General features: G+C 46.0%; 1 protein-coding gene across 1 annotated transcript; it reads left to right on the top strand.

Moving 5' to 3' along the window:
* The first annotated feature begins 7,757 nt into the window (after window positions 1-7,757).
* NKX6-1 (NK6 homeobox 1) lies at window positions 7,758-25,131 on the top strand. The gene is made up of 3 exons (XM_034431146.3): window positions 7,758-8,581; window positions 12,241-12,413; window positions 23,358-25,131. Exons 1-3 carry the CDS (start codon window positions 7,906-7,908, stop codon window positions 23,613-23,615), a joined length of 1,107 nt encoding a protein of 368 aa, XP_034287037.2. The 5' UTR covers window positions 7,758-7,905; the 3' UTR covers window positions 23,616-25,131.
* The last annotated feature ends 564 nt before the right edge of the window (window positions 25,132-25,695 follow it).

Below are 25,695 nucleotides of genomic sequence, written 5' to 3'. Positions count from 1 at the left end.
CATTTCGGGACTTTGAGGTCGGGGTCGGTGACGAAGCTTTGGAGGGGGGGCGGCCCAACCTTTCCTTCGGGGCCAAGAAAGGGGGATTTTTTTCCAAGCCTTTCGAAGCCGCGGAGAATTTGGAGATGAGGGGGCTGCCGGCCTTCTGAACTGGCCTCCCTTTGACCGCAATGTTTATCAGGAAGCTGACCATCATCATCATCCTCAGGATGGACCGACTGCAAAAAGAATAAACGCAGTCTTCTGACCTTCGTTTGCACAATACGCATCATCCAAGACGGAGTGGGTGGGCATGTTTTGTAGTCCAATATATCTGAGGGGTCTAAAGTTGGGATATGGGGGGGGGGCGCAAGGGGAGGTAAGGTCTTACTAACTAAGTGATCACCGGGTACCATTGCGTCAATTTTCAGGGGTAATTCAAAGCAATGATTCGGAAAGGGAAGGGAAGGGGAAGGAAGGAAGGAAGGAAGGAAGGAAGGAAGGAAGGAAGGAAGGAAGGAAGGAAAACAGTCCTAATCCTATTTTGTGATCCTAAACTGCTTCTAGTGATGATGATGATGATGATGATGCTAATAATAATAACACAGTTGACTGAGTTTCATGTTTAATGAATAATAATAATAATAATAATAATAATAATAATAATAATAATAATAATAATAATAATAATAATAATTGCACAACCCATCTATCTCTGAGTAAATTGCTGCGGCCTCTGTTGGAATCCAAAGCGCCACCCCCTTCCCCCTTTCTGGGGGTGTTTGAATAAAGCTTGCGGTAAAAGCACCTTGGGGGTCGAAGCAGGAAGGGGGGGCGATCGGAGTCCGGGAGCGTCTTCCCTGCCTATCACAAGAGTGCTAGAAGCTGCCAAGGGACCGGAATCCTAATTTCGCTTTGCCTTCAAACCCAGCTGATCCTGCAGCGCCGCCGCCGCCGCCGCTGCATCTCGAGGAGGTTCGCAGGTTAAGCAACTCCTCCGCCGCAGGTTGCTTTGCACCGGCCCAAGAGACCCAGAAGCTTCCTTGATTCCTGGCTAGAATCGGAGAAAGCAGCGAAACGCACCAACAAGCCACTTAAGAGTGAGAGGAACTGCCTAATTGAATTCTGCAGGATTTAAAGCAAACAAACAAGGCAGATATTCCACAGGTTTCTTTTTCTTAAGGCGTGGGGGGGTGCCGCAGTAAAAAGAAATGCCCCCCTCCCTCTCTAAATGATTTCTGCTTACCGTGCAACCCAAAGCAACGAACGCCAGTTTAGGGAGAATTTTAGCTTGCAGTCTCAGGATGAAAGAGCTTTTCCGCCCTTAACCCTGGTTCCTTGGACTCCATTTAATAGATTTGCCCTGCGAGACGGACTTCTTAACTTTAAGCAGATGGACTGATTTCCAACCCCCCCCACCCACCCCCACCCCAAAGGGCCAGGCTGAAAGGTGGTTGGCTACGTTCACACAATGCAGTTTAACTCCAAAAGTGTTTTAAGGCAATGGCTGAATTTCCCACACTCTCAGCCCCTTCCCTTTGCTTTGTTATGGACATGCAGTGAAAGACGACAATCTGTCGACCCTGCAAAAAAAATAAATAAATAAAAAATAAAAAATGGATAAGATTTAGGAGTTACCGTGACCTTGTTCATTCAACACGCTAAACAAGCAGGAGTTTGTTTAACCACCAAGATTTATTAAATATCAAAGTATGGTAAGCCACAAACAAACACAGAGTGATTTATATGCTCGGGTTTCCTTCAGTTTAGACCAGGTGCCTTCCATATATATATAATTGTACTTCCAGGCAGAATATATATATATATATATTCTGCCTGGAAGTACAATTTCCAGAACTCTCAGCCAGTGTGGACTTCGGGAATTGTAGTCCATGGATACCCGGAAATGATTAAATTAGGAAAGGTTGCAGTAGGACCCCCAACTGAGGAGGAAACAGAGAGCTCCAAACTTTAACAGAAAAGCCAAATATAAATGGGTAGGTTAGGGTAGAGTAGGGTAGGGTTGGGTAGAGTAGAGTAGGGTAGGGTAGAGTAGAGTAGAATAGAACAGAATAGAATTGAATTCTTTATTGGCCAAGTGTGATTGGACACCCAAGGAATTTGTCTTTGGTGCATATGCACCAAAAGACAAGTACAACACTTAATGATATTGGGGTACATAAATTTACCTGGTCAGTTTAGGAAAAGGGCTTAGGGCAGATATCTTAAAAAGAATACTTTTCCATTTTTAGTTTATTTAACCAGATATTTTGTGGGTGAGGTGACTTTCTTGGCCCAGATATAAATGGGGCCGCTGAGTTATATTTTCTCCATTTGTCTCTGCCAGGGCTTTTTATCCCTTCAACCAAGGCCAAGGGAAGCCAAACTCCAGCTTCAATGAGCCTGTCGGGGAAATCACCATTTTAAGGGAGTCTCCAAGGGATGGCCTCTCCAGGTTATTAAGCCTAATGTGCGTAAAGGGTCTCGGAGGCTTAATTGGAGAGCTATCCGAGGAATGCCACATTTCTATCCAAAGTAACAGTAACAGAGTTGGAAGAGGTCATCTAGTCCAACCCCCTGCTCACGCAGGAGACCTATACTAAGGATTCGAACCTCCGACCTTTCTGATCGATAAGCTCAGCGTCTTAGCCACTGAGCCACCTAGCCAGGCTAAGTGTTGCACGAACCCAGTATTTAGCCCCCTGTGCTTAGGGTTCAGAGTTATAACCAGGGTCAGAATAAAGGATCAATTGAGCGATTCAAGGTTCAGTTAAGCACAGGTATGTTCATGGCAACTACCCCACCGTTCAAAAACACAGCTTGGAAGTCACTTCGGCTTTGGCCCGAACTGTTGCAGGGAGAGAGAGAGAGAGAGAGAGAGAAAAGAAGCAACTTCGATGAATCAAGAGTCAGCTTTATTAATTTATTTAATTGAGCTTCTAGCGGGGAACAAAGGATCCGATAAAGTCATATTTTTTTTCTTTCTCCCTCCCTAAGTGTATAACAGAAAAGGCGACGCTCTCAAATCCCCCCCACCCCCACAACCCCGTTCGACTTGTTCTTTTCCCCCTTTTACTGCCATCTTGTAAACTATGATACATTGTGTTTATTTTAAAGCAAGTTTCAGTACATCTCGATGTCTCTAGATCAGGGGTGAAATCCAGCAGGTTCTGACAGGTTCTGGAGAACGGAAATTTTGAGCAGTTTGGCGAACCGGTAGCGGAAATTTTGAGTAGTTCAGAGAACCGGCAAATACCACCTCTGGCTGGCCCCAGAGTGGGGAGGGAATGGGGATTTTGTAGTACCCTTCCCCTGCCTCACCCACCAAGCCATGCCCACCAAGCCACGCCCACAGAACCAGTAGTAAAAAAGTTTGGATTTCACCACTGCTCTAGGCGATGTAATTAAAAGCAACTGTAATTAAGATCGTACTGCCAGAGAAGAAGCTTAAAAGAATTGGAAATTGGAAAATTGAAAAAATTGAAAAATTGGAAAGAGAAAGGTCAAAACGCTATCTAGCTAGAGACTCTTATTGTCTCTAACGCGTTTTGATAGAGGCGAGTTGCTTTCCCTAACAGCGATGCAAGATAATAATAATAAAAAAAGCTCATTCAAATCCAGCAACGAATTGTTAAAGAGCGCCAACAGCTCAAGTCACTCGGGGCGCCCGGCGTTCAGTTCTTTCTCCATCCGTGCTTGCAACACGCGAAGCTTTAAGTGTTTTGCATTTGTAGACCGCTGATGTTACTCAGCCGCCGCTCGTTCGGCCCCCGGGGCTTGAAGAAGGGGGGGAAAGGGCTTCGAGCTATTGACTTCAAACTCTCTTCGCCTCTTCGTCTGCAAGCCGGATTCCTGGCCCCCTTCCTTGGGGATCTCTTCAATCCACGGATGCTTCGAAACGGGAGGCGAAACGCGTTTCGGGAAAGGGAGGACCACGGGCCAGCCAACCCGGAATCCTATCCCCTCCCCCCTTTTTTTTAGGAGCGAGGCCTCTCTCGGACCGCCTGGCGTTTCGATTTGAAAAGCAAACTTCGTCATGGCTGGTTTCGAGCCTCCCAAATCTTGTCTTTCGAAGGAAATGGGTGGGTCGCGGGAATAGAGAGGGCAGTGGTGAAATCCAAATATTTTTTACTACCGGTTCTGTGGGCGTGGTGTGGTGTGGCTTGGCGGGCGAGGCTTAGTGGACGTGGCAGGGGAAGGATACTACAGAATCTCCATTCCCACCCCACTCCAGGGGAAGGATACTGCGAAATCTCCATTCCCACCCCACTCCAGGGGAAGGATACTGCAAAATCTCCATTCCCACCCCACTCCAGGGGAAGGATACTGCGAAATCCCCATTCCCTCCCTACTCCTGGAGGAAGGATATTGCAAAATCTCCATTCCCACCCCACTCTGGGACCAGCCAGAGGTGGTATTTGCCGGTTCTCCGTACTACTCAAAATTTCCGCTACCGGTTCTTTAGAACCTGCTGGAGTTCACCCCTGGGAGAGGGGAAGGAAGGGAGAGAGAGAACCCCGGGGAAGGGGAGGGAGGGGACATGGTGATGCCAGGGCAGGTTTTCCTTAATAAAACCAACAGCTGGAATAAAAAAAATCCCTGCCTTGCACAAACAGCCCATCAAACGCCAGCAGGCTGATGCCCGGGGACTGACTGTGTTTAGCTTCCTTGTTGTGATCGAAAGTCTTACACACAAGCAAGCACGAAACGGCCGAGAGGAGAACGGGAGGAGGGGAAAGTGGGGGCCGGGGAGGGGACCCCGGGAAACTCCGCTCAGAAGGCGTAGCGGTGGGAAGGAACAGCTTCACCGCCCGGCCGGCGCGCAGGGTAGACCAACGCCGCGGATGGGGGCGGTGGTGGGGGAGAATCGTCGAGCATCTCTAAGTTTAACAACAGCAGCGCCTCCGTCGAGTCTTTTTTTTTCTCTCTCCCCCTCCGAGCGTCAAGGCGGTTCAATAGGAAACCTTCGCCAGCCCTGCTCTCTTCCCCAAGGCGGTGCAATCTTGGGCTGCAAGAGAGCCGGAGTGGGTTGGGGACGATGGGAACTGGAATCCGACACCAAGGATGGGGTGATCGGTCTTTTGACCTGCCGGAGACTTTGAGATCTGATTGGCAGGAAGGGGGGGGACAAAAATGGGGGGGGAATAGATGACCTTTTAGGAGGGACTCCGATTTCGGTTTTCACTGCCACGGGGCAAGTCCCCTTCCGAGCTCGCTCGCTCTCCCTCCCTCTCCCCCCCCTCTCTCTCTCCCCCTCTCTCTTCCTCCCTCCCTCTCTCCCCCTCTCTCTCCCTCCCTCTCTCTCCCTCCCTCCTTCTCTCTCACCCTCTCCCTCTCTCCCTCTCCCTCCCTCTCTCCCTCCCTCTCCCTCTCCCTCCCTCCCCCTCTCTCCCTCCCTCTCTCTCCCTCCCTCCCTCCCTCTCCCTCTCTCCCTCCCCCTCCCTCTCCCCCTCTCTCTCCCTCTCTCCCTCCCTCCCCCTCTCTCTCCCTCCCTCCCTCTCTCTCCCTCCCTCTCTCTCTCCCTCCCTCTCCTTCTCTCTCTCCCTCCCTCCCTCTCTCTCCCTCCCTCTCCGAGTCGTCCCCAAATCTGTTGCAGTTTCTTGGCGCGCTCTGTATGCAAATGAAGGGTCTGGTCCGGTCCCGCCCCTTGGCTTTAAGGGAGGGGGGGCAGGGGGGAGCCGGAGATGCCGGTTCGGCTTTCTGCGTCGCCTCGTCTTTTCTTCTGGTTCCACGTTTCTTCTCTCTCTCCCCCCCCCCCCCGACGAAAAGGCAGGGCCAATAGGAGGCTGGGGTCCGGCTCCGTCCCTCCCTCTGCTGTTTTATTGACACCTCCTCAAAGTTCTCTCTCTCCCCCCCCCTTCCCCCTCCCCCAGCCGTCTCCCCCTCCCACTAGCCAAAGGAGAGGGGGCGGGAGGTGGGGGGGAATTGAAAATGTTTTATTACCTCTGAGTGGTTGTTTGGGATCTGTCAGAGGAAGGCGAGCCGCGGAAAGAGCGCGCCACGAAGGCAAAGACGCCCCGCAGGAGCCCAAAGAAGGCGGCGGAAAGGTGAGCCGCGCGATTCCCCCACCCCCATCCCCCCAAAAAAGAGGAAAGCGGGAAAAAGCCAGGAGCCAAACCGGAGAAGACCCAAAAAAAAAAAAAGGGATCTGCCCAGCCAGCCGCAGAGGGAGCGCCCGGACCCGCCTTGCCTGCCTTTAGGAAGGAGGGAAAGAAAAAGAAAGAAAGAGAAAGAAAGAAAGAAAGAAAGAAAGAAAGAAAGAAAGAAAGAAAGAAAGAAAGAAAGAAAGAAAGAAAGAAAGAAAAAGAAAAGAGGGTAGAAATTCTTCTACATGTCCGAAGATCGGGGAGATTTTCTCCGCAGGCGACCCGGGCTAAAGGAAGAAGAGGGGGAGGAGGAGGAGGAGAGGCGCCGCTGCTGCTTTCTCTCTTGGGATCAAGCGATCGCGTCCGGAGGGAGCGCAGGATCTCCGAGCAGAACCCGAGAAGGGGCTCTCCAGCCGCGGAGGAGGGAAGCGGCGCCCAGCAGAGTCCGTCCGCCCGAGGCTCGGAGCCTTCGACGGGGCAGATTTCCGCGCTCCACCACCCGCCAGCCCGCTTCATTCTTGCCGCGCCGGGTGAATGCCGTTTTTCTTCCCCGGGAACTTGGCTCTGGTGTCCGTTGGCCGAGTGGCTGGCAAGGGAAAGATCCGGCCGACCCGCCCTTCGCCCTGAAAGGGGCCAGAGAAGAGCCCGAAAGAGGGAAGCCACAAGGCGGACTTTACTCTCCCCACTCTCCGTTGATCCCGCCGGTAGATCTTCGCCTAGAAGTTCCGATCCTTCCACGAAAGTTTCCAGCCCCTCCGGTACCCCACTTCTTTGAGGGCGCCGGCCAAAGTTTGGAAGAGTTTTTACCCCGCTTTATTTATTTATTTTCGGGGACGGGATAGTGCCTCCCTCTCGGGATCCCCCGAAGAGATCCTTTCTCCTTCAAAAAGATCCACTGAACTCCTCTCTCTCTCTCCCGACAGCTTCCCAACCCGATCCGAGCAGGATCCTTTCCCGGCTTCAATCCTGGTTTTCTTCCAAAATCAAAGGGAGGATTTGAGGGTGGGGTGGGGGAAGACACCCCTGAGCCCAAGGAGAGGCGCCCGACTCGCTTCTCTCCCCCGCCCTGCGCGAAACCGTCTCGGCTTCCAAACTCCGGGGAGCCTTTTCCCGAAGTTCTCTTTCCCACGTTCCTCAAACTCCTCTCGCTCCAGGCAGGCGGGCCTTTTTTTTTTTCCTATTCCGACGTCTCTGCTTCAGTCTAAGAGAAGCCAAGGAGAAACTGGGCGCTCTCTCTCTTTTTTTTTTATTCCCCTCCAAGCTTGGACAGGGAATAGATAGATAGATAGGAGAGAGAGAGACAGACAGACAGATATATAAATAGATAGATTAGAGAGAGAGAGAAAGAGAGAGAGAGAGAGACTGACAGGCAGATAGATAGATAGATAGATAGATAGATAGATAGATAGATAGATAGATAGATAGATAGATAGATAGATAGATAGATAGATAGATAGATAGGAGAGAGAGAGAGAGACAGAGACAGACAGACAGATAGATAGATAACTTTCCCTTTTAATGCTGGCCTCCTGAATCCAGTTTAGTCGCTCTCACTTTCTTTCTCTCTCTGCTCCGGGCAGCTCAGTCGTTCACCCCCCACCCTTTCCTCCCCCCCAACCACAGCAGAACACGCTCCCCCTCACCCCACTTTCCTATACCCCCCCTCCCCCCTCCCGCCATCTCTGCCCTTTTTTGGAGAGGGGGGGGGGAAACCTCCCTTGGCGCCTAGACGCCGTCCCAAGAAGGCTCGGCGGCTTCTCCGAAGAGGGACCCCTCCACTCCACTCCACCCCCCCAGGTCCAGTTCCAAGCCCGCCCTGCCTGGGCTTCCCGTCCTGGGGATGCTGGCGGTGGGGCCGATGGATGGCACCCCCCGGCAGAGCGCCTTCCTGCTCAGCAGCCCGCCGCTGGCCGCCCTGCACAGCATGGCCGAGATGAAGACGCCGCTCTACTCGGCAGCAGCAGCAGCCGCCTCCGCCGCCTACCAGCTGCCTCCCCCGGCCGCCTCTGCAGCCAGCGGACCTTCCTCCCTCTCCTCGGCTCCTTCGTCGTCGTCTTCCTCCTCCTCCTCTTCCTCGGCGTCCGCCTCGCCTTCCCCTCCGCTGGGCTCCCCGACCGGCCTCAAGCCCCACGGCGCGGGGGCTCTGTCGGCGCTGGGGTCGCCCCCGCAGCAGCACTCGGCCGCCACCCCGCACGGCATCAACGATATCTTGAGCCGGCCGTCCATGCCGCTTCTGGCCGCCGCCTCCGCCTCTTCCTCCGCCTCCTCCTCTTCTTCCTCCTCCGCCTCGCCGGCCGCCGGGCTCCTGGCTGGCCTGCCCCGGTTCAGCAGCCTCAGCCCGCCGCCCCCGCCGCCCCCGGGCCTCTACTTCAGCCCCAGCGCCGCTGCAGCCGCCGTGGCCGCCGTGGGGAGGTACCCCAAGCCTTTGGCCGAGTTGCCCGGCAGGACGCCCATCTTCTGGCCGGGGGTCATGCAGAGCCCCCCTTGGAGGGACGCCCGCCTCGCCTGCTCGCCCCGTAAGTATCGCCTCCTCCCTTCCCCCCACCCACTCCATTTGGGACCCCTTTTGCCTCCCCCACCTCCTTCCCTCCAAGCCTTGGCCCTCAAACCCTGGCTGGGGAGGCTGGCATCCCGGAGGGCTCCGGGAAAGGAAGGCTGAGCCGCTTTAAACCGGCTCTCCTTTTGGTCGGTTCTTTTTATTTATTTATTTATTATTATTATTATTATTATTATTATTATTATTATTATTATTATTATTATTATTATTAGTAGTAGTAGTAGTAGTAGTAGTAGTAGTAGTAGTAGTAGTAGTAGTAGTAGTAGTAGTAGTATAGTATTAGTATTATCATCATTATCATATATGCCTTCTCCGGAGACTCAGGGAGGCTTACAATGCGTTAAGCAATAGCCTTCATACTTTGTATATTTTTACAAAGTCAGTTTATTGCCCCCACAAACTGGGTCCTCAATTCACCCACCTTAGAAAGGATGGAAGGCTGAGTCGACCTTGAGCCTGGGGAGATTCGAACTTACAGTAATTGCAGACAGCTGGTGTTAATCACAATGCTATCAGTCTGCTGCGCTACCAGGGCTTGCTTATTTATTGGTTCGATTTATATGCCGCCCTTCCTCCGGAGACTCAGGGCGGCTTACAATGCGTTAAGCAATAGCCTTCATACTTTTGTATATACCTGCTTAGTAGGGCTTTTTGGGTCCCCCCTAAGCGGTGTTCTTGTTTATTCAAAGTCAGCTTATTGCCCCCACAATCCGGGTCCTCATTTTACCTACCTCAGAAGGATGGAAGGCTGAGATATTTGAACTCGCAGTAATTGCAGGCAGCTGGCAGCTAAGTGCTACTTAACAGCACTTTAGTCTACTGCGTCACCAAGGCTCTTGCCTATTTTTTAACCTCCAAAGCGGTTCCTTCTACCCACCCCGGGATTCATGATTGTGCTACCCCAATTCTGCAGGGAAGAAGACTACACCCCCCCCCCATCCCACCGTCCTACCTTTGCTGCTCTCCTTGGACATTGGGCCCACCCCACCCCACATCTGCCCCCTCTGCCCAGCTGTGCCTTCCCTACCAAATCCTTTCCCTGGGCCGGAGAACCTGGGTTGGATAGGGAGGTCGTGAGTTTCATTCTCCACCCCTCCCCTGCATCCCCTCCCTTTCCGAACTCCGTAAAGCAGGGGCCTCCAATTTTGGCAACTTTAAGCCTGGAGGACTTCAACTCCCAGAATCCCCCAGCCTGGCAACTTTAAGCCTGGCTGACTTCAACTCCCAGCAAAGGGGAATTCTGGGAGTTGAAGCCCTCCAGGCTTAAAGTTGCCAAGGTTGGAGACCCCTGCCGTTAGAGGACTGGTGCCCTCCAGCTTCTTTGGACCACAACTCCCACAATTCCTAGCCCTGGGCTGGTGGGGAGCTTAATGGGAGTTCCCTGCCCCACCGCTGGAGGGCAGCCGCTTGGCACTCTCCGCCACTCTGCTACTTTGCCCTTTTTCCAAGTTGAAAGTCGGAGCTTGTCTGGGGGGAGCCCAGGCCGACAATCCAGGGCTGGCCATTCGCTCGAGAGCCTTTGCCCTCTTTCTGGCTTCGACCTGCTGCCCTCTCCGGATGGGTTGCGTTATTTTGAAGGCGGGGAGGGAGGGTTGGGGGGGTGAATCATGGTAGTTGTAGTCCCAGCCATGCTAGTAGGCGGGGAACAGGCTCTGCTTTGAATCCTACTCAGTGCCCCCCACCCTCCCACCCAACTCTGCAGGGGAGAAGAGCGAAAAGAATTTAATTTAATTAATTCAATTTATATGATTTATAAGAAAGAAAGGGCCTTGTGGCTCAGCAGACTGATAGCATTGTGATTAACACTAGCTGTCTGCAATTACTGCAAGTTCGAATCTCACCAGGCTCAAGGTTGACTCAGCCTTCCATCCTTTCTAAGGTAGGTTAAATGAGGACCCAGATTGTGGGGGCAATAAGCTGACTTTGTATAAATATACAAAAGTATGAAGGCTATTGCTTAACGCATTGTAAGCTGCCCTGAGTCTCCGGAGAAGGGCGGCATATAAATCAATTTTTTAAAAAAAAAACGCTCTCGGAATAAAAAAAACCTGGGAGTCATTCATTCACACGTGAGAGCAACTGGGATCCAGGCGCTTCAAAAGAACCGCTGCCTTCAGAGGTCGTTTAAAGTCTAAGCAACCGCTAGAACCAGCAAACCCTCCTCGTAGCTCCCCTCTCTTGCTTTCCTCTTAAAGCGGGGCGCCTGGGGTTGATGCTTCATTTAGCAACGGAGCTGCCTCCCCCGATTCCTGCGGCTTCTTGGCCAACCCTTCCCCGGAGTCGTTTTAACGCCCCCTTGTCGTTTTAACGCTTCTTTCCCCTGGCCTTTAAAGAGCGAGGCTCAAGTCCCAAACTCTCCACGAACATTTGGAGAAAAAAGAAATTGGTCCTTTTCTGGCTATTGGGGTGCTTATAGGCTGCTTCTTCCACCCCCCACCCCCCACGAAAGCATATCCAGGAGGTGGGGAGGGCGACGCACTGAACCCGGCAGCCCCATCCCTTCCGTGGGGGGGGGGAGAGACTCGCTCCGAAGCCGGTTCCTTTGAAAATTCGTGGGGTTCACATTCTTGAGTGAACTTGGTTACGGTGGCTTGCTATGAAGGCCGGCCGCCGGGGCGCTTTTGTTCTGGCTTCCTTTTTAAAATCCTTTTCTTTTTTTGGTGGTGGTGGTGGGGGGGGGGGAAGCAGTGGAAGGGGAAAAAAGGAGACCCCCACTGCAATATCTTCTTTGCCTCAAGCGAGAGAACTTCCAGTCCTAATGGAAATTTAGACATCCGTCTCAGTTGAGGGGCCAAATGTTAGTATTTTAAGTAATAAGTCTGGCTCTTTATTTAGTCACATTTTCCCTCTAAGGGAAAACTCCGGTCTTTAATATAGATAGACCATTTTTCCTTTCCTTTCCTTTCCTTTCCTTTCCTTTCCTTTCCTTTCCTTTCCTTTCCTTTCCTTTCCTTTCCTTTCCTTTCCTTTCCTTTTCCCTTTCTTTCCCTTTCCCTTCCCTTCCTTTCCTTCTTTCCTTTCCTCTTTTCCTTTCCTTTCCTTCTTTCCTTCCCTTTCCTCCTTTCCCTTCCTTTCCTCTTTCTTCCTTCCTTCTTTCCTTCCCTGCCTTCGTTCACTGCCTTATCTTCTTCATCTAGCCCTGTAATATTTTTCTAAAAAAACTTCTTAAACCCTGAATGCCAAATCCAAAAAAAGGAGGTTTCTAGTAGTACTCCCCCCCCCCCCCGCAAACTAACAATTCTTGCGAACTTCTTACTCCGAAAAGCTGTTCCGGATATCTTCCGTTTTCGGGTGTTTTTTTTTTTTTTTTGGTTGTTGTTTTTGTTGTTTTGCCCCCGAGACAAGGCGAGTCGAATAGGCATTTGATTCAGCAACGGAGCGAGGCCCAAACCCATCACTGCTGTTTCACAAACGGCGCCGGTTGCTTCAATTTCCGAGTGCTGAAATTTCCCCTTTCCCGTTGAGCAAAAACGCAGCACTGGGCGGAATATATACATATATTTTTTTGCTGTTGTTACCCTTTTGAAGATTCTGTGAGAACCTCTCGCTATCTCCGACCTTATATTGTGGTCCCTTAACGTGGCATCTTCCCCCTTTCCCTTTTTCCCCCTCCCTTAGATCAAGGCTCCATTTTACTGGATAAAGACGGCAAAAGGAAACACACGAGGCCGACGTTTTCCGGCCAACAGATCTTTGCTTTGGAAAAGACTTTTGAGCAAACCAAATACTTAGCTGGGCCGGAGAGAGCGAGGCTCGCCTATTCGCTGGGAATGACGGAGAGTCAAGTCAAGGTGAGCGGTTTGTGCGGGCAAAGCAAAAAAGAGACACACACAGAGAAACGGTCCCGATTCAGACGTTCGTTCGCTCGCTCGCTCGCTCGGGGCGGGCAAGGCGGCTTATGGTCGTTCACAGACCGTGGGGGAGGTGGGCGCCCTTTAGTCCTCTAGTCCTGGGCAAAAAACCGAAGGGGACTGCGCTCTTAAGTCGTGATAAAGAAAATTAAAGTCCGGTTCGTGGATTTCTTGTACAAAACACCTTAGGCAAAATAGCGATTTTTAGATAGATAGATAGATAGATAGATAGATAGATAGATAGATAGATAGATAGATAGATAGATAGATAGATAGATAGATAGATAGATAGATAGATAGATAGATTCAGCTCTTCCTGTTTCTAACTCACTTCCCCAAACTGTCTCGAAATTAATGAGAAAAATAAATATTTTCGCCCCAGCCCCAGCCCCCCCCAAGAACACCCCCCCTCTCTCTCATACACACACACACACACACATACACATACCTGACCGTTCCTTCTGTCCAGGTTTGAATCAGCAGGATTCAAGCGTTGTGAAAATGAACGGCTGGTAAAATAACCTTTATGGATCTGTGTTGATGAACTAAGCTGGAGAAGTATGTTGAAAAACAGCCGATCTGCAAGACTGGTTAAAAACCAAGATTGAATTTGCATTTAGTAGCGGGGTAAACTCAACCTAATGATCAAGTAAAAGAGGCTAGGAGCTTAGGGCAGCTTTTTAAAAAGCGCAAGGGCTAAAAGCAAGTTCCAGAAGGGTACCTGGCTGTGTAAATAGGAATTGTTTGGCATTTTGCGGTAACTATTCAGGAGTAGGTGTCAATGAGTGACCCTCAAATCCTATGCACCCACACACAAACCTAGGGCAATCCTAAACTCTAGGCCTTTTTAAAAAAGTGGAGAAGATCTAGCCAGGTGTTCTTTTATTTTAAATCCTCTGCCCAGCGTTCCCCGACTGGATTCGTTTTCTTTCTCTACTGGCCCATTGAAGTCGATGACTCAGAACTGGAACAAGGCAGGGAAGCCTAAGTCAAATTTGGGGTTGTGTTTTAACTGGTTCTTGTAGTGAATCTGGAATGAAAAATATCCACTCTATCCGATCCCTTCAAACACTCAGCCATCGCTTGGGTGGTCTCCCTTCTCTATGCAGATGCTCCCATCCATCTCCCAACCTTTGAAGGGGACCCACACTTCTGTAAGAAGGCTGTGATAGGGTTGTCTTGTGAACTGTGGACAGTCAAGGCCAACGCTGCGAGAGGCACACCAACTTGTGCGTTAGAGTAGTGTATTTGGCAATGTGTTCCTGCGTTGAAGACCTAACTCTTCTCTTCCCCTCCCCCCCAATCATCATTGACTTAAGAATCCCCGAGACATCTCTGTTACTCTTTGGTGTAAATTTGTTCATTCTTACCCTCCTCTGAAACTCCTGAGAAATGCACCCTGAAGACAAATGTATTGAATTTAGTAAAGCCTAAAAGGTTGGTGGATTAAAATCCACCTACAGTTGTAGTTGAGCAAGAACCCTCTACTTCTCTAAAGCTGAAGTCAGGATAAACAGAACCATTTTAAGATGCCCTTGGAAACCATTATTTCCCTTGCCTTCGCTGTGTAGTAATGGGGGAAAATATTCTGTATCTCAGTGCACTTCAAGGTTTGTGATTATTTCAATTGTTCATTCATACTGCTGGGATTTCACAAAAGCAGAATTAAAGCCAACTTTTCTGTACAATTATGGGCATGCATATCTCACACACACACACACACACAAATTGTGTAGTATACCTAACAAATTCAGACATTTTTGGAAGAAAATTTCCTGTTGTACTTTCCATATGTGGAAATAAATCTTATCAAACTCATTACAAATTTTGTTTGGGGGGGGGCATCTCCAGGACTAAACTTTACCTTATGTTGACCCCAGCAAGGAGCAAAACCTAAGTAATCATTCTCTTTCCCCCCACTCTGTTTTATAATTCCTTTATAGGTCTGTATAAAAAATAGACTGTTATAGCTGCCCTCCTGTATATTCATGTGAATATAAGTGTTCCCTACAACGGAATCATTTCTGAGCAGACCAACAAAGGTTTACACTGGAAAGCTGCAAATTAATTCAGTTTTTCATTTATTTGGAAGGAATCATTTTTTAAAAAAACTTCTAGATAGCTGTAGGAAATAGATCCAAATTTGAGGGATAGAAAATAAAGCTTAACCAGTCCAGCTCTCTGACCAGTTCATCTGTTTCTACTCTTGATGTTTTGTTAAAATTCAGTTCTGATTATTTACTCACTTTTCAGATAGTCAGTCACTGAGTCAATCTTTCTAGTAGAAGCATATAGGATTGTACTGAGCATAAAAGTGTAAATGGGGCTGTTTGGATTGGGTACTTCTGCTTGTGGGTATTTTCGTTTTGCAAGTGGGAACTCGGGAGAGCTTTGCAACTGTTTGAACAAGAAGGACCTTTTCTCTGGGTGAAAAGAACTAAATGAAGCATAGAGGTCGATCTAATTTGGTGGTTGCTCAGTTCCTTGAATTGATTTCAGCAGAAAATGAAATCTTGTCTGATGGAGCAACTGGGAATGTTATAAGAATAGCAAATCTTTTTTCTTTCTCTCTCTCTCTCTCTTTCCCTTTCTTTCTTTCTCCTTCCTTCCTTCCATCCATGAAACCAATGAATCTTTTTACAAGCTGTTTCTTTCTGGGTATTCAAATGGATGAGGTGGGGGGGGAGGGGAGGGGGAGGGAAGGGGAAGACTCCCTTTTACAAATTGTCACTTTATTCCAAAAGTTATCCAGAGACCCTCATTTGTCACTGTAAATATGTGGGAAAGGCTTTGAATAAATGACTGCTTTTTCCACTGATAGCAACATGCCTCACCATTTAGTGCAGTGTGTTTGAGGAGGTGGGGGTATTTTTTTTTTTTAAAGGGTGCATTGTGAATCGGATGTTAATTTGCCCCACGTTTGAACAAAACCGTCTGGTCCAGAATGGGAAATGAAGGTTTCATATGTGTTTTGTTTCTTAAGTCCACCAAGCGGAAAATGCCACACTTTTTGTTAGCACTGTGTTTACTCTGAGTAAGTCCCGTCCGTAGTGAAGGTGGTTTACCACAGAGCAGGAAATTTTAGTCTGGTCTTGACATTTGTTCAATACCTTCCATCTGATCTCAAACTCAAGCTCCAAAAAAGTTTGGTGCAGAGCTCATTTAGGCGGCCTTGATGTCAGCAGGAATGAAGTGCAGTCAGCTCTTATTTGGTTGTAATTTTAAAGTTTTAAAATTATATATTTATATATATATAAAAAATTTGGCCCTCCTCCACTGTCCATAGGAAGTTTTTGTCTTTCAACAATAAATACTATTTTCTGTATTTAGCTTTGTCCTACGGTATAAGAATATATTGAGTGGCCTGTAATAATACATGAAGAAATAACAAATTAAATCCCCAAAAGGGCGTGTAAAAATAAAAGGCAAAAAACACAGCACATATGTCTATTTGGAGCAAAGCCTCGTTATATCTATATGGTTTTCTGCCCCAAGTCTCCAGTTTTATGAGTTTCTTACTGACAGTAAATAGCTTTTCCTTCTAGGGGGTTTCCTCCCGAGTAAACAGCATCGCTTCTCGCTTCAAGCAGCCCCGAAAAGTTGCACTTAGACTCGGTTACATTTACTTGGATGCAGTTTGTCACAAAATGAAAACCAAGGGCTATCTCCGTGCATTGCGTTAAACCATTACTTAACCCAATTGCAACAAAGCGTGTACGGTTTATTTAGCACGGAGTATGAATGCAACCGGTTGACTTTATGGTGTGCAAATGTATTCATCTAATTTCGAAGTCATAAGGGTGGAGGAAAAAAAAGGAGAGTAGCAACTTGTTTGTTTCCACCCCGTTCTGCTTGTCTAGTCTCCCCTCCGGCCATCTGGCACTTTTGACTTAACCAACGCTAGGTTTCCACTTTCAATTGACTGAGAGGTGAGGAGGAAGCAAGAATAAATGAAAGAAGACGCATCTAGAGATCAGGGAAGGAAAGCGGGAGGGACAAAAAAAAGGGGGGGGGTGGAAGAGAGCAGGAAGGGGAGAAAGAAGAAAGGAAGAAGGTAGAAATAACAGGTTGTAGCAGGGAGAAAAAGAAAAGGAATCTAAAGGCGAAACCAGTCCAGCAGTCTGTGCAAAAAGTTAATTGAGTCCGTTTGGGCTGCTATTGTTGCCATTCTCCACACAGTGGGGCTGCTTTAATTTCCATAACTATATTGGGATTAATAATTGCAAAACTTTGTGTGTGTGTCTGTGCAGAAGGACGATTCACTTTAACTTCCTGGGGCTTTTTTTGATTTTGAAGCATGCCCTCTCCCACACTTGGCTTTTCGCTGCAAATACTCCCTTCTAGCGAAGGACTGTGGCCTTGAGCAACAGTCTACACAGGATTATAAAAAACTGACTCACACAATCTTGTTAAAAAGAGGATAAAATGCCGGGAAGCCAAGTCCAGATACAAGGATGGGGAAAAGTATTGAATTGGTGAAAGGCAGCTTCATCTTTTTCTGCCTGCTTTCAATGCTGGGTTCCATGCAAGGCAAGGCTCAGCTACTACTCAATCTTTACAACAGCCGTGTTACTCAACCAAATGCTCTCTCTTAGCTGGGTTGGCATGCCCTTCTCCTGTTGTGTGTGGATGGTGGGCATTGTAATGAACCCATCTGAAAGACACTCGTGCAGGAAAGAGCTGTTTGGCAGCATGGTCTCAACTGTCTGAAGTTTTGGTGGCATTTGGGAAAATGGGAGGTAGTAAGTTGCAGGGAATGAATATAATAAGCAAATGCGGCTCAGTCCAGGTAAAGTTTTATTCTGTGTGCTTTTGCTAATACACAGGTCCTTTCAGCTCAATAAAGAGTTCTTCTTCAGCAAATATACTTAGCATCATAAGCAGACTCTGACTACGTGTTGGGTGTGAGATAATTTAGCCTTGTAATTCATCCTTTCCTTGAGCATCAGCCTCGCTGAACACAGAAGGGAATGTTTAGGATGGCACAGAGGAGGCTGTCCTTGCTAACTGTGCTACAGGTAGATCTGACCTAGTCAGATGTGACTACTTAGTGATGATGTGGGGTGGTTCAAGAGCAGGACATGGTTTGAAGAGACAATGAGAATGGATTCCAGGCGCAATGTCTAAATGTGCTTTCTTGATTGCGGAGTGAATTAAGTAGTGGAATCTTACACCAAAGCTTTGTGATGGTAGTCAGGATGCTCTCAGAGAAGATAATAGTGGTTGAGAGGGGTTGCTAATAGGAAGAGCAATTATATGCAGCTAGTTTTAAGTGAATCTTTGTGGTGAGAGTACAGTAACTTCTACCGCCACGCTCCTATTAATGGCTCATTTGCATTTTGATAGTTGATAGACTCGCATGATTGAAATCCAACTGACAAATATGAATGGTTAATTGCACTCATATACCCAATTACTTGGGAGTAGGCTCTTTTGAGCATAATGGGCTTACTACATTCACTGCTGTGAACTGTAGCAATGAGAATAGTCAATTAAATAGGGGGTGTAAAAATAATTTTGGTGAATATAAATAATCCTATATGATGGACTGATTTAACAGCAACCTGTTGGCATTAAAAGAGTGGAAATCATAGTGTTCAATCACATTTCTTTGAAATAGCTAGCTCCATTGCTTTAATAGGACCTCTGAGATTTTGGAGCTTAGTAGTATCTAATCAATGAATAGATTTAATTCCAGGATGATGGTGCAACCCTGGAAGGCCTGAAGACCTGTCCTTGGGATAGATCATTCTGGAGATAGTCTATCTATCTGGTTGCTAAGAGTTGACATCAACTTGATTGTATATAAACAATTGTATATAAACAGTCAAGTGTCTAATCAACTAGACTGAACTCAAAATACTACGCAAATTATTTCTGGGCGATATTTGAACGGAAGACCACCAAGAAGTTTTCAAGGCTGTAAACTACACTGGAAGTTGGGGAGGGGGGGGGAGAAACTCCTTTCATATGATTGTCAAGAAACATATGAACACTTCTGGGCTTGACTTTATTTTTATTGGTCCAAGAGAAAGTGAAAAAGTTATCAGAATGTATATTACGTTGGAGATGAGCATATCACTGGACCATTGATATGGCACCGTACAGCCAGTAAACCTTAATGACACCAACATGATGGCAGTTATGTGGTATCATCACACAGATGCCACTGAAGGCATGTGGCATGACACTTGGTTCCTTCCAGGACATAAATTGGCATTCACATAACATTTGAGAGAGAAAAATAGATGCAGGAGTGTATGTGCTCATGCATGAAATAAATTTTTGCTGGATTGGAGAAACACAATTAAAATTGCATCAAATGCAGGATAACTACTCTGGGGATATCAGTGATAATACAGTAGTATCTATATTGCCATAGGAACTAACACTAGTTACTGCAGTAATGCAGAGTGGAATTTAGTGCAGAAGGCAAAAGTATAATAAGCCCTATTGTGCAAGATGCACTGAAAAATGAAAGTTAATGCAAATTTTCCTTTTGTACTTTTCCACTAGTTTTGCATGGGAGGATGTTTGAAATGATTATGTTTAAGTTTTTAACAGTAGTAGGAGAAAAACCTATCATGAGCCTGTTATAAATGTGAGCGTAGTGAAAAAAAGGATGTTGCAGCTACCACTGTCTTAGAAAAGACATTCTCTTTTGTGTGTGTAAAAAAAAACCATGGCTCCAAAACAACTCTAAAATAATGATGCCAAACAGATCTTAAAACTGACTTTGTACATATTTAGAAGTGTTTATATATTATATAAATATAATATATATTTAGAAGCAGACTTATTGAATCATTGATATTTTAGGTAGAAATGGTTTATTATTAGGTAGAAATGATTTATTATTGGTTCTGATAGGTTTACTTTAAGCCTGGCTAAATCTGGATTCAACCACACAGCTAACTACAGAATTATTTCCACTCTACCTGAAATGAGATGGAATTAGACTGTCCATTTTTCAGTTAAGTTGATCTGGATCATAAAGCCAGTTGGGGGTGAAGAGTCTTTTTGTCCTGTATTTCCATGAAACATTAAAAAAATGTACTATCACACTAAGAATTGTCTGCTGGGTATAGTTTTTTTAAAAAAACACCCTCTAGAATGGTGGCCACAATAATGTGATCGCAGCTCATTCTGTTTTTATGACCTTCAGTTGTAACCATCGTAGCCATCATACTAACTTTTTTTACAGGCACCACTGATCACCACCATGACAATTTTTCAGTAAATTGCATTTTTGGACAGCAAACCTTTTGGACTGCCAGTCCTACAGCTTGGAGCAAATTCTGTCAATCTCAATGACATTAACTCTGAAATAACCAGCTTTAGAATCTAGTTCTAAAACTAGTTTATACTATATATCAAACCCAACTACCACCATTAAATTTAATTTACCCTTCATAGCTCTATTTGAGAACCTTCTATCTATTATGCCTGGGCAGGAAAGCTGGGACTGTGGAACAGACAACATAATTTAAAAGTAGTTTTTTTTTCCATTACAGTAATAGAAAAAAACAATTACTTCACAATGATTTGACTATGAGAACTTCTTCAAAATTAGCACAAAGGAAGAAGACAGGCTGCCTGACTGCAGGCCAATTTTATTTATTTTTTTTAAAAAAGATTTGTATGGCTGCCCACGTTTTATAAAATTAACTCTTGGATGACTAACAGCATATAAACGAATAGCAAAATATCCCAAATTAAAAACCTTATACCACTAAGCATCGTAACAATACCATCATAAAACCACAAATGCTGGGCTCTCCTGCCCTCCTGAACTGATAATACCTGAGAGAGAAGTCAGATCTTCAGAACACCTTGGAAGGTGAGATGGGTAGTGACGCCCTGAATCTCAGGGGAGGCTGTTTCACAAAGCAGACACAGCTATGGAAAGGCCTCAGTTCCTAGATCCCCACAGATAACTGCATTTTAGAGAGGAGACATGGTTTGGACCTGTAATAGTATGTGGGAATAACCTTGGCAAATAAGGGGAAGAAATACTGAAAAAAGGCAGGAAGGGGGAACCCAGAGCTGCAAAATAAGCAGAGGGGGAAACTTAGAAAGAATCCAACTGAAGGAAGTAAAGAGATGGTGGGAGATTTGTACTTTCAGACTTGCAAGATTCTCTTAATAGAGCCCTATAACAAAGTAGAATTAACTCATGTTTACCTACCTGTGAATAGGTAGATGTCCACAGAAGGAAGCAGTCCCAAAGATAACTTGGCCCTATGCCATGCATGCCAGACCCTTGAATTGGCCCCGACTTTCAGTTGTCCCCCTTCGTTAATGTGTCCTACACAGTCAGTATGTGTACCCAAAACAAGACATTTTCCATGGTGTGTTTATGGAGATTCAGGGTCCCCTCAGTCCAAATTGGAGGAGTATGCAGTACATACTTGCTTGCAAAGCAGTTACAGCAAATGGCTGGGGAATTCTGGGAGGTGAAGTCCACACATCTTAAAAGTTGCCAAGTTGGAAAAACACAGAGTTATCACATTCTTGGGATAAGCTATGCGATTCCAGGAAAAGTTGAGGTATGTTAAGAGGTGCAAACGTGTGCTACATTTGCGGTCCTGCAAACATTTGATTTGAGACCTGGTGCCTTCCTGGAGGATATGAAGACCCCCTTTTCAATACATGTACACAAATTAACGATGCTATGAAAATAATTTCTAAAATCAGGCTTTTTCTTTGAAAGGTGTGCATATCAATTTTATATACTAGCCTTCTTTCAAACCAAGTGTAGGCATATGTAATTCCTTTAGAGAATGGGCTTCACTTTGGTAATTTCAAAGAAATATCCATGTTTTCTGGAAATAAACAATAGAGATGTTACTTCTTTGGAGTTTTTTTCCCCTCCTTTACTATCTAGTCTACAGCTCTGCAATTTTCCAGTGTTCTCCCATCTCTCCAAGCCCACCTTTATAGAGCCATTCTCGACTGGCAACTGTCAGAAGTCCCTGCAATTTCTTTGGCAAGGTTTGCCATTGTCTTCTTCCTGGGCCTGAGAGAGAGAGAGACTGGCCCAAGATCACCCAGCTGCTTTTGTGCCTAAGGCAGGACTAGAATTCACAAATCTCCCAGTTTCTAGCCTGGCACCTTGAATCACTACACCAAACTGCTTCTCATATCATATTCAACTAGAAATTGTGTATTATCAATGCCTGGGGTTTTTATATCAGGGTAAAAGCAAACAGATAATGGTCTGGAATAAAAGTTTTTCAAACTTGGCAACTTTTACCATAAGATACATGGACTTCAACTCCCAAAATTCCCCCCACCTCAAATGCTGGCTGGGGGCTTCTGGGAATTAAAGTCCAGAAATAATTGTGTATTATCGGTGCCTGGGATTTTTACATCAAGGTAAAAGCAACTAGATTATGGTCTGTAATAAGAGTTTTCAAACTTGGCAACTTTAAAGATGTGTGGACTTCAACTCCCCAAATTCCCCCCACCCCACCCCAAATGCTGGCTGGGGGCTTCTGGGAGTTAAACTCCACTTATCTTAAAGTTTATTTATTAAATTTATATACCGCCCTATTCCTAAGTTACCAGGTTTGGGGGGAAAATCCTGCTTCTTCTGGAAGTAATTAGAACAATTACTACCAACATGCCTTCCATTGAGGACCTGCAGGAGTATACTGCAGGAGTCAAAAAGAGGGCTGTGAAAATATCTACAGACCCCTCACATCCTGGACATAAACTGTTTCAACTCCTCCCCTCAAAATGACGCTATAGAGCACTGCACACCAGAACAACTAGACACAAGGACAGTTTTTTCCCAAACACCATCACTCTGCTAAACAAATCATTCCCTCAAAACTGTCAAACTAGTTACTAAGTCTGCACTACTCTTAATCTTCTCATCGTTCCTATCACCCATCTCCTCCCACTTATGACTGTAACTTTGTTGCTGGTATCCTTAAGACTTATATTGACTTTTTCCCTATGACTATCATTACGTGTTGTACCTTATGATTCTTGATGAATGTATCTTCTCTTTTTATGTACAATGAGAGCATATGCACCAAAGACAAATTCCTTGTGTGTCCAATCACACTTGGCCAATAAAGAATTCTATTCTATTCTCTATTCTTTCCTTTCCTTTCCTTTCCTTTTTTTCTATTCTATTCTATTCTATTCTCTATCCTTTCCTTTCTCCTTTCCTTCTTTCCTTTCATTCTATTCTATTCTATTCTATTCTATTCTATTCTATTCTCTATCCTTTCCTTTCTCCTTTCCTTTCCTTTCCTTTCCTTCTATTCTATTCTCTATCCTTTCCTTTCTCCTTTCCTTTCCTTTCCTTTCCTTTCCTTTTTTTCTATTCTATTCTATTCTATTCTATTCTATTCTATTCTATTCTATTCTATTCTATTCTCTATCCTTTCCTTTCTCCTTTCCTTCTTTCCTTTCATTCTATTCTATTCTATTCTATTCTATTCTATTCTATTCTATTCTCTATCCTTTCCTTTCTCCTTTCCTTTCCTTTCCTTTCCTTTCCTTTCCTTTCCTTTCCTTCTATTCTATTCTATTCTCTATCCTTTCCTTTCTCCTTTCCTTCTTTCCTTTCCTTTCCTTTTATTCTATTCTATTCTATTGCTAGTCTAGTCTAGACTATGTGAAAATGCCGCCGAGTGCTCCTCTCGTTTAGCACCGAGTGCGAATCCTCCCAAAGCTTTGAAACCCATCTTCTTGTGGGTTTCTGGCCTTGCGAATAGGAGAGGAAGTAAATGCCGATCCGGATTCACTCCTCCGAACGGGATAGCTGGGAGCCGGGCAGAAACTCTCGAGCGAAAACGGGGGGTTCAGACAGCAGGCCCTCTGGTTCTCCTTTTCACCGGCCTTCTTTTCTCTCTTTCCTCCTTCCAGGTCTGGTTCCAGAACCGGCGGACCAAGTGGCGGAAGAAACACGCTGCCGAGATGGCGACCGCCAAAAAGAAGCAGGACTCGGAGACGGAGCGGCTGAAAGGCGCCTCGGAGAACGAGGAGGAGGACGACGACTACAACCGGCCCCTGGACCCCAATTCGGACGACGAGAAAATCACGCAGCTGCTCAAGAAGCACAAGGCGGGCGGGCCTAGCGCCGGCCTGCTGCTCCACGCCTCAGAGAACGAGGCCTCCTCCTAAGCGGCGCGGGGGGGAAAAAACGCCGCGCGGCCGCCAAAAGGACGAGCTCCACAGAACCAGTTGCTTTTTCCGACCAGAGAAAGAGGAGGAGGAGACCGGGCGCCGGGCGGCCCCCTCAGAGCTGCCCCTGCCCGGATGGGTATCTTGAGGAAAATTGAGGCGGGGGAGCCTCGACGGACAGGCCCGGGGCCTAACGCCGCCCGGCTTTTCCCGCCAAAAAGGGACCCGCTACTATCCCGAGTGCGGCCGAGGCGCCTCTTTATTTGTAAATAAAAGCCACCGGACTTTATTCTACACAGCGAATATTTAAACCTAATAATCTTTTAACTCCCGGCTAATTCGCAAGTCAGAGCGTCGGCGCTCGGGAGACTCGCGCCTTGTTGAGTCGCCACCTCAGCCTCCGCTCCTCAAACTCTTATTTTTTTTTTCTTCTTCCTTCGGGGAGTTTTGTGACTTTAAAAAGCGGCGGTTTTTTTTCTTTCTCGTAGTAGCCCCATGAGTTTTCGTCGCTAGTTTAACTCCCAACTTTCCACATTTGGGACGCGAATGATCTGCACTGCGAAGGGGCGTGTGGGTTTTAAGGGAAATCGGGGAGGTTTAAATGTCATTGGTTTCCTTCAGCAAAACCTCTGTCTTTTTTTTATTATTATTATTATTATTATTATTATTTTTCCATCGGGAGAATGGGCAAGCTTTTAGAGCAACGCAGGAACTTTCGTGAAGAAGCGGTCTGTGTGTAACCTGGACATTAAAAGGCCTCGGTTGCCATTTCAAATTGGAATACCTGAGCCCTGGTCTTTCCCTCAAATTGACTATATTATAGGGCAGTCAAGCTCCTTCGGAACAGCTGTTTAAAAATGTAACCTAGATATTGTAGTTTAAAGCTCCTTTTAATTTTCTCTCTAAATGAGTCCCGCCAAATGAATAACACCTTACATACATACATACATACATACATACACACACACACACACTGTGGGGGGAAGAATGCTTGATTCTAACTCTTGTATTTTGCTTTAGAAAGCAAGAAGTAAAGCGAGAAAAGAGGAAACCGAGCATTCGGGATAAAAATCTTCCCTTTTGCAAATAATAATAATAATAACAATAATTGCAAGTAAACTTTTACGGTTGGTTTTGAAATCCCGAATTCGCGCGCCTGGTTGGATAGAATTTGAAATGTGGAATGTCGGGGTTTATTTTTTATTTTTTAAATGAAACGTGTACATTGCTTTCTTATATTATTATTTTTTTTCTAAAGCTAATAATGTCGTATTAGCCTTTTAGCCTTTGATTAATTTATACGAAGACATTTCAAGTTTCGTGAACAAAAACAGCCCTGCCAAGACCAGTTTTAACTCAATGCACTTTGTTTTTGTTTTAAAAAGGAGGAATCAATTTAAGTCAGTTATATTCACTTCTGTTGCCTGGATGAAAAACTGAAGGGTGCAGAAAATGTCTCATCCGAGATGAAATAAAATTGGTCATAAATAAATCAATAAAAACTCATTACAATCGATCATTTTAGTTACTTTATTACCAAATACTGTACAGGCAGTTCTTTTTGGGGTTTTTTTCCCTCTAAGGCTAAACAGAAAGGTTTTGAAAATATGAATTATTTTAAAATCTCCACCTCCTTTTGGATCTATCTATCTATCTATCTATCTATCTATCTATCTATCTATCTATCTATCTATCTATCTATCTATCTATCTATCTATATAGAATTACACATTCCTTTAAACAGAGAATAAAAAACTTCCTGGTTCCTCTAGTTATTCGCACTTTGCTGGGTGATTTCGGAAGGATGGGTTCCTAAAAAACGAACAGGGTTCTAGACAATGCGAGAAAGAGAAGGAGGCAAAAGGTGGGGGGGGAAACGAAAAAGAAGAAAAAAAGAAATGAAAAAAGAAATGAAAAAATAAAAAAGGTTGCGAAGGGGGGAAAAATGGAGAGGGGAAAAAAAAACCCAGACGAGACGAATTAAGCTGCGTTATCACGAGACACGAAACCTAGACGGCTTGGCTAATATTGTTCTGCGAATAAAGCACCGAAACCCAATTCAGCCAACAATGTGTTGGCC

Source organism: Pantherophis guttatus, chromosome 8 (assembly GCF_059756535.1).
Source record: "Pantherophis guttatus breed Tessera chromosome 8, ASM5975653v1, whole genome shotgun sequence".
Lineage (NCBI taxonomy): Eukaryota > Metazoa > Chordata > Lepidosauria > Squamata > Colubridae > Pantherophis > Pantherophis guttatus.
The sequence above is the reverse complement of the archived record's forward strand: the minus strand, read 5'-3'. Positions and strand labels throughout refer to the sequence as shown.